The 8,692-nt window shown below is 42.2% G+C and overlaps 1 protein-coding gene across 2 annotated transcripts in view; it reads right to left on the bottom strand.

Annotated features, from left to right (window-relative positions):
- Positions 1-490: 490 nt before the first annotated feature.
- The window catches only part of LG4H5orf30 (linkage group 4 C5orf30 homolog), a 21,355-nt gene continuing 13,153 nt past the window's right edge, over positions 491-8,692 (bottom strand). For both annotated transcript variants that reach the window (XM_005361343.3, XM_026786379.1), the window contains exon 3: positions 491-2,968. In XM_005361343.3, coding sequence (XP_005361400.1) covers positions 2,322-2,945 — 624 coding nt within the window. In that variant the 5' untranslated portion in view covers positions 2,946-2,968 and the 3' untranslated portion in view covers positions 491-2,321. The remainder of the gene's footprint in view (positions 2,969-8,692) is intronic.

Here is an 8,692-nt window from a genome sequence, read left to right on the forward strand (position 1 = left end):
TGTTCCAAAGAAAAGAAACATTTAGAAAGTGACATATTTTTTTATTTGGTTCAAGAAAGGTAGGTACCTAGGACAATCTGTCAGGCACATAGTGTATCAATGAGGAGGTTGGATCTGTACCATTGCAGGAGAGACTGCCTTCACCTTGAAGTGACAAGGAGCATCAAACACACATGCTTCTGTTTCATAAAACTAGAGCCTTAAAATAAGTGCTTGAGTGGAATTCTTTCACTTATGTACTTACTGGCTTAGGTGTGTTCACAGGCATACATGTGTATACATATGCCATGGCACATATGTGGACGTTAGAGGGCAACTTGTGACAACTGTCTCTCCCTTTCTGTCATGGCAGTCCTGGGAATCAGGCTTAGGTGGTCATGTTTGGGAGCAAGTGCCTCTCCCAGACGAGCGACCTCGGCAGCCCCTTGGGTTTAGAATCCTTAACTAGCTTAGGAATGGTGTTATTTCATTGAAAGCACCACAAAGCCGCGTATGTTGACATCACCCTTTTATTTCATAGTTAGAAATAATACAGTTCCAGAGGGTAAATCATCAATAAATAACGGTGTTTAATCATTAAATGTAAAAATCCCAACTCTTTGGCATCTGACAGGATTCTATTACTTGTCAAACTATTGACTGTATCGATAATAGTTAATCTTAGTGATCATTCATCAATACAATATGTTACAAAGGTGCAGTTTACTTTAAAATAGACAATAGCGGAAACTTTCCAGCCACCAAAAACTCTGATCAACTCAGTAAGACACGAAGCAGCATCTGCGTGGCTCTCATACACGTTGTCACACGGCTGCCTCTATGAAGGCATGATAAAGCCTCTGTTAAAGAGTTCCTGGAGTTTCTAACATTTATTCTGCTCTAAATAAAGTTGGTCATTGATTCTGGACACAGGAAAATCACAATTGTTCCAGGAATGACCCAGCCACCAATGAAAACGTGTTCTTATTTTAGTAAGTCTGCTAACCCCTAAGAAACTCACAGTGCCGAAAAGAAAACATAAAACATGTAGTTCCGTAGAGCCAGCAATGCCAAATCAGGAATAAATTGCACCTTTAAGACTGACTGAAATCGAAATGTTTACAAAGGTAAGTTACATACATTTTATGGTCAAGAGTAGTTGAGTCGCTTCTGTTACTAAAGGCGAGGAGTTATTTCTTTAGCAACAAATTAAACCAGTGTGAGAGACATAAATAGTTAGGTAATCCAGGATTAGCCCACTAAAACTGCAGAAGCACGTTAGGCTCCTGCGCTAATCCGGAAACTGGCATCTCAATGAGTGCCCTGCTGCAGAGACCTGAACCCGGACAGAGCCAAAGATGTGCTGACTGGTGTCACTTCATACTCAGTTTAAGCATTTGAAAGGCAAAGTCGCCAGAGTCTCTGCTAAAGCTGTTATTCACCTACCAGAAGTGGAGATGCAAGCAATGCTACGTCAACAACCCGGTGGAGAGAATCCTTTCCGTTTTCAAGTTCCATGTGGATTTTAAATTAGATAATAAGCACTAAGGAAATGTTTCCAACTGATGGAGACCCCATGTCAGAAACATCCTGGGGAAGCATCCCACCCACTACCCGTTGTAAAATAAATACTTTGTATCCCAAATTTAATTTCATTAAGACACACTTTAATAATGCTATAAAGGAATATTTTACAGCCATAGAGATCAGTAACTTCCCATGCGGAAATTAAAAAAATCCATCGCCCAATAGTATTATTGAGGCAAGTGAAGAAAAGATTACTCTCTTAATCTGAAATGTTAATTGTTTTCAGTGCAAAACCAGTTATAAAATATTTAAACTCAATATTTAAAAATAAAAAGTGGTCCAATTCAGCAGTGTTCAAGCTCTAAATTTCATAAGACAAATCATTACATACATTGTATAGTAAAATACAGAGATCCAAGAAGCACTGAGCACTTCAATGGAAATTTCGAGTGAATCTTACCAAGTCAGCGACAACCAAGCAGGTAACATTCCCCATTGGAGTGTCAGAATCATAAAGGTGAAATAACTGCACCAAAACCTTGTTCTAGCTAAGAAGCTATGCAAACTAATGGTCAACATTCTGTTTCCTTTGCAGTTGCGTGCTCTAGAATGGTAGCCCCCCGCCCCACCCCCAGTACCTGTGATCTCATTCCTGTATCCAAAACTTGATCCAAACAATTTTTTTTTATGTTCCAGGAACACTTAGCTGATATAACCATCTCTAACGTGAAGGGTCATGTACAGAGTACGACAGTAGATTTTTCTCTAGCCGAGTACAGGCTGGCCTAAAGCGGTTGAAATTCGGTGGGAGCTGCTCATGTATTATTCCTAGCAAACACTCTGTCCCCTCGGAGGGTCAGGTGTTGAAGTTGGTACTGTAGCACTTCTGTGTCGGCTGGCTCCTTGATGTTCATTTTATCTAGATTGAGGTAGTCCAGGGATTTGGAATGAGCCCTCTTACCTTTAAGAAGACATAGAGGCAAGGGCCCATGGAGGGCCTTATAAGGTTCGTAAGGTAAGGATTTGGTGCACTTGTCTCCTGAGCTGGGCATCCGCCTTCGCCTCCTGCCATTAACAGCTGGAATCTCATATGGCTGATAGTACCTGCTTCTAGTTTTATACAGACGAGAGGAGCGTGCAAGTCCTGCATCCAGCTGTTTGGAGCGCAAGGGCGGCATGGCTTCTCCCTTGCTCTCCTCCCCTCCCGTGCACTTCTGGGCTAACTTCAGGAGTTCCTCGCCAGTTGCGAAGCCAACCAAATAGTTAGAGTCCATGTGGAGGATCTGATAACCAGACACAGTCCGACGCATGGGTGAGCATGGCGTGCTAGAGCAGCGGGGTTTCTCTGTCTCCGCTTTCCCTGGTGAGCTCCCCTCAGCCACAGGTAAAGGCAGGGTGGTCAGGGGACTTCTGGTCTCCCCATTTACATCTACTTCCATCTTAGGAACCAGGCTGCACACTCCTGAAAGTAAAGAGACTCAGGTTAGAGAAGGGTAACACAGAGCTCTGGGCCAAGCCCCTGACCCTGCCAGAACACATGGACGGAGCATGAAAAATACTTGTCTGGAAGATAGACGATGTACAAGAGAGAGATTTCTGCCTGTCTAGGAAACTTTCCAGAGTAGGTGAGAAATGACCACTGCCATTCAAAGATTCACAGGCTGGTAAGCGAGAATCTGAAGGCCTACAGAGGGATTCAGATGAAGAAATCAGAATGAGGTACTTCTCCAAGACAGCATTCAGTTCATGCACATGGAGTTTACCTCTTGATACACTTTAAAATGCGTTACGGACTGCCACGATATACAAGGACAAGTAGGCACACAGGCTTCCACAAAAAGAGTTTCAAATAAATTGGACTTGGAAATTAAATGTCCTCTCGTGATAGAAGTGCCTCGTTCTTCACACCTGAAAGTCTTTGCAACTGCGCTTTGAAGGAAGACAACAGAATATAACACAACTTACTGACCGATCAATTCACCTCACAGCTATTCTGACACTTATGGCTGGCTGAGCATTGAGAGGAGAGGCAGAAGCCATGCAAAAATTCCTCCTCCTGTGAAATGGCCAACGGAATTCAAGGACACCATTCCCTAGTTACAAGCCAGCCCTAAATCTACTGGGAGAATGGAAAACTTAATATTAAACATATGTAAAATGAATCCAGAGAAATGGCTCAGATGTCAAGGGCACTGTTACGCTTCCAGCAGACCCAGGTTTGGTTCCCAGCACCCACGTGGCAGCATTACCTTCTGTAATGCCTCCAAATGATCCACTGCCCTCTTCTGGACTGTGGGCAGGCACTGTAGACACGTGATGCACAGGCACACATGCAGGCTAAACACTCATACACACAAGATAAATGTAGATCAATCCTTAAGTTACATGTAAAATACCAAATGTCATTTATGTGAATATATAATCATAAACATATCATGAGCACAGTTATTTTATTGTACAAAGCTTAAGACAGTACTCCTGAATCGTTTAACAAAAAGAATGATTCACAATGAATAACAGGATTGTTCATTGCAATTATGACTTTGTGTAGTTTTGAAAACTTAATGACACACGGTGTCATGAATAATGGCTAAGTTCCTAGAAAACCGCAGATAATACAATTCCGGGCAACAACATAGTAGGGAAAACAGAGATGAATGCCTTCTGCGGAAGTTTAATTTCACTTGAATATCTACTGGTGTTAAGGAAGTATCTCCGAATACTAATCAAAATGTCACGTAACTAATTTTCATACGAGAAACTTACTGAGAAAGGCTATTATGTCACATAATTCTCGTGTGCTCTTCCACAAAACAAGGAACTAGTTCCTAAAGTTTCAGTATTCATTTAAATTTCAGGCAGTTAGAAAACTAAAACCAAATGAAACAGAAACCCTGTGAAGTTGATTTCGACTTCCCTTCACTAGGAGGCTGAAGAGGCATAAGTGGCCACCTGTCCCTACGACAGTCCCCATATACAACACAGCTGAATGCTAATGTTTACGGAGATGCTGGAAGGCCAAGAACAGGCATGCAGTGAGGTCCAGTCAGGGAAAGGCAGGAACACGAACAAACACACACACACACACACACACACACACACACGGCCTAGAACAGTAACACTGCAGTTGTCTGCCCTCACTGAATGAGTACTGGTTTGATTTCTCCCGGGTCTGGCACTCCATGGTTTTCTACCAACCCCCTTCGTTTTTACTTGCTCTATGAGCTTCTTAACGTTGATAGTTCAAATCCTATCTATTCTGGACTGGGTGGTAATCCACATAAATGCTGTGCTGTGATGTCAACTTTGCCTAGAGTGGGGGAGGACTGCTAAGCAGGTTTCAAAAGAATGAGGCCGCAGGCATACGGGGCGAGTACAGGCTTTTGTGGTCAACAGGAACGTCAGAGATGTCAGAGTGTTCCAACACTGCACCGATGCTGCTTTACTAAGGCAAACTCGGAGCTCTTAGGATATATTTTTGAGACTGAAGATAAAGATAGCAGAATACAATGATCTAGACAAACAGGTAGAAATGGTATCTCATTTTGCAAAACCAGAAAACTGAAGAAACAAACTTCGACATGTCATGTCATGAGATATACATTACTGTTAGATGAAAACTTATCATTAGTTAAGTTTCCAGAAGTCAATAAGAAATCTCACCCAGCTAGAAAAAAATTCTATGCAAATATATCGTTACACGTCTACATGAGAGACAATGACTTAGCTTGTTATCAGAAGAAACAGAGGTGCCTAGGATGAGACACACAATGCATTCTACATGGGCAAACAATACACTCACTAGGGAAAACATTTCTGAAACAGAAACTAAAGAACTAATTGTGTCTAATATCCTATAGCATAAATATCTAGTACTAAGACCAAAGCAAAACAGGTCATCTCCCATATAAAATATCTGAATTATATATTCTTTCTCTAGATACAAACAACTGGCTTTAAGTATCATATATGTAGTAGCTGCCTGAAGAGCTTCTCATGAGAAATTCTAAGAGCTGGAAAATGTTTTGCACACTTTAGGTATCACACACTAGCACTTTAATCCCAAGTTACAGGCAGTGAGTATACTCACGAAACAGCTCTTTGGGTGGCTTCCTTCATCTCGGTGGTGCACTGACTGACATTTGAAAAGGAACATATCCGAGCTTTGATACTCCAGAAGAACCAGGACTCCCACAGACTGCTTGGAATTCTTATTAATATGCTGACTGGATCAACAGTGGCTTCACGGACACTTTCACAAATGCGTGCTAGGCTCTTTGATCATATATCCCCTCCTCACCGTCTGTACTCACCCTCTCCCTTCCCGCCAGTCTCCTCTGCCCTCCTTAGCAGGCCCTCTTCCCCTTCCATGCCCCTCCACAAATAAGAGAACAGATGGGACAGTTATCTAACTTGTATTCCTTAACATGCTGATCCCTAGATCTCTTTTTTTCTCATACATCGTTCTTCTAAAGGACACCTATGGCGCTGCACTATGAAAGCGGCGCGGAGCCGAGCTTCAGAAAGAGAACACCTATGGGCAAGCTTTCTGTTTCCTCAGAAGGAAGGCCGCACCGAGCGGCCGTGCAGCTCCCATTCTCCAGCGCGTCCGAAAGAAAAGCAACGCTCTGTGTTACTCAATTCCTGAGTGTTTCCTGAATGAATTTAAACACTGAGACCAAAATCTGAGGAAATAATGGAATCAATTTTCATGGACCATTTGTTAAACAGAACTGTTCCAGCTGTAGACAAGGCCTAGCTGCTTTGCTAATTCCCAAATTCTACTTTCAAAAAACTGGCAGCAAAGACCGAAGGGTCTCCAAGTCAGCCTACCGCTGCCACAGCTGAAGACTCCGGGGTGCACAGCACCACACCTGGGGCACATCTTGAGACAGGAACTCTTCCATGGGAAGTATCTTTCATGTTGTTTGTTAGTATGCTTGCAACTCCCAAGCATACTAAGCCGTACTCTTCCACTGACCCATACCCCAGCCTCCAAGTTTCTTATTTTAATAGCATTTAACAGAAAATTCAGCTACAGTGACTATAGCTACATATTCTTTCAGTGTTTCAGTGAAAATACTGCCATGGGCTTACTACTTTGAGCAAGTCCATTCATGACTCAGCATTTTGTTTCAGATTCTAAAAGGACCTCTTGAGACTGGATCACAAATATTCTGGTGAACATCATCACACGAATAGGCAAAAAACTACTTCTGCAGATATAATAAACAGTGAATCAAGAAATGTGCCATAGCATAGGGGGTGGGGAAATGATACAACAGGCAAAGTGCAAGAATCAAGACCTGAGTTTAGATCCCCAGCACCTAAAATTAGGTACTGTAGCATCCATAATCCTAGAGCTGGGGGGTAAGTAAGACAAAAGAATCTCTGGGTCTCACTGGCTAACCAGCCTAGCCAAAAAGGCAAGGGCCCGGGGCCAGGAAGAGGCCATGTCTCAAAAATAAGGTGGAGAGTGATAATGGAAGACACTCAATGTTGACCTCTGGCCTCCACAGCTGTATCATGGTTAAGGCCAAACACACACATACATGAACACACACAAGAAAACAGACCCAATGCTTTTACAGTCTGCATCATTGAAGACACCCTCTCTGTTTCCCCGAATGTCTCTTAGACATAATTAAGGCAGAACACTGGAAATAAAAGTTAGAAGGAAGAAAAGGTTAACTTGCATTAACAGAAGCAGTAAAAATTTCTATGGAAAAAAAAAAAAAGTCTAGAATGGAAAACAAAAACTATAGGGCTGGGGAGACAGCTAGCCAAATGTCTGCCTTGCAAGCATGGGAACCTGAGTTGAACCCCTGGAACTCACACTAAAACAAACATACAAGACAAGAGCTTGTAATCCAGGGACAGACGGATCCCTACGTCTCACTGGGCATCATCCTCACCTACTTGGTGAGTTCCACGTCAAGGGAGACTCTGTCTCAAATGGGGGAAGGTGGACAGCAACTAAGAAACAATACACCAAGTTGTTGCTTTCTGTTCTCCCCTACATACACACACATTCATGTACCTGCACATGCACATACACACACACACACACACACACACACACACACACACACACAGAAAAAAGATAAAAACTAGAAAAGTCAATTTGTAGTTACACGATGCTTTTGAAACTGTGTTTTAAACAAGCAAATACAAATTTTGTTGTTGTTGTTATTTTGTTTTGCTCTATTTATTTATTTATTTTGAGACACGGTTTCTCTGTAGCTTTGGAATCTGTCCTGGAAATAGCTCTTGTAGACCAGGCTAGCCTCAAACTCAGAGATCTGGCAAATACAAATTTTTAAATGACAAGATCTTCTCAAAACAGCCAAGAGTGGGCAATGCTCACAGGTGTGACTATTTATCGGTGGCATACATGAAGAATAATTCAACTAGATGACCCTCAGTTAGCCCATACCAATCATGTATTTTCACTATTGGCTACTGTACAACTGTGAATTTTGGCTGATCCTAAAAGAAAGAGATCCAGAAAATAACACAGAAAATAATGTTGTTTAATGTTCAAAACGTGTAGCACAGATAGTACCCTCCAGCTCTTCAATATTCCAAGAAGTGGAGTCTTCCATTCTTTGGGCACAAATACCAACACTGACAGTAGCCTACGCACCATGGCACCCTGAACGAGTTCTCCAAAGAGCTGTGGGACTACACAGCGGGTATACAAAAATTCTTTTCCATAAACACTGTGTCCTAATAGCTGTATTCCATTTACAAACTCGAAAAAAAAAGTCATTGATCATTACCCTTCATTACATGTATTCATTAGCACACTATACACCTGAAAAATTTTTGTCTCCTAAAGCTTTATCTGAGAAGCCAAAAGATATGGAATCCCATGGTTGGACTTTTGAACCAACTACGATGTTGATCTGCTTTGCTGTTCTCTCTCAACACACCTTCCTCATCTCGGTCATAAAACTTTGGTATTAGGCTACCAGAAATATTTCTTATGGTACCAAGGATCTGTGAAGTTTGGTTGTAGTGTAATGCTTAAGGAGGAAAAGGACAGTAAGTATTTCCAAACGAAAATCTGATGGGTACACTAAAGAGACAAATTCAGTGTCTACAGGTCTGGAGCACCACCCTCCACACTACAGGTCTGGAGCACCACCCTCCTCCACACTACAGGTCTGGAGCACCACCCTCC

Source organism: Microtus ochrogaster, linkage group LG4 (genome assembly GCF_000317375.1).
Source record: "Microtus ochrogaster isolate Prairie Vole_2 linkage group LG4, MicOch1.0, whole genome shotgun sequence".
Taxonomy (NCBI): Eukaryota; Metazoa; Chordata; class Mammalia; order Rodentia; family Cricetidae; genus Microtus; species Microtus ochrogaster.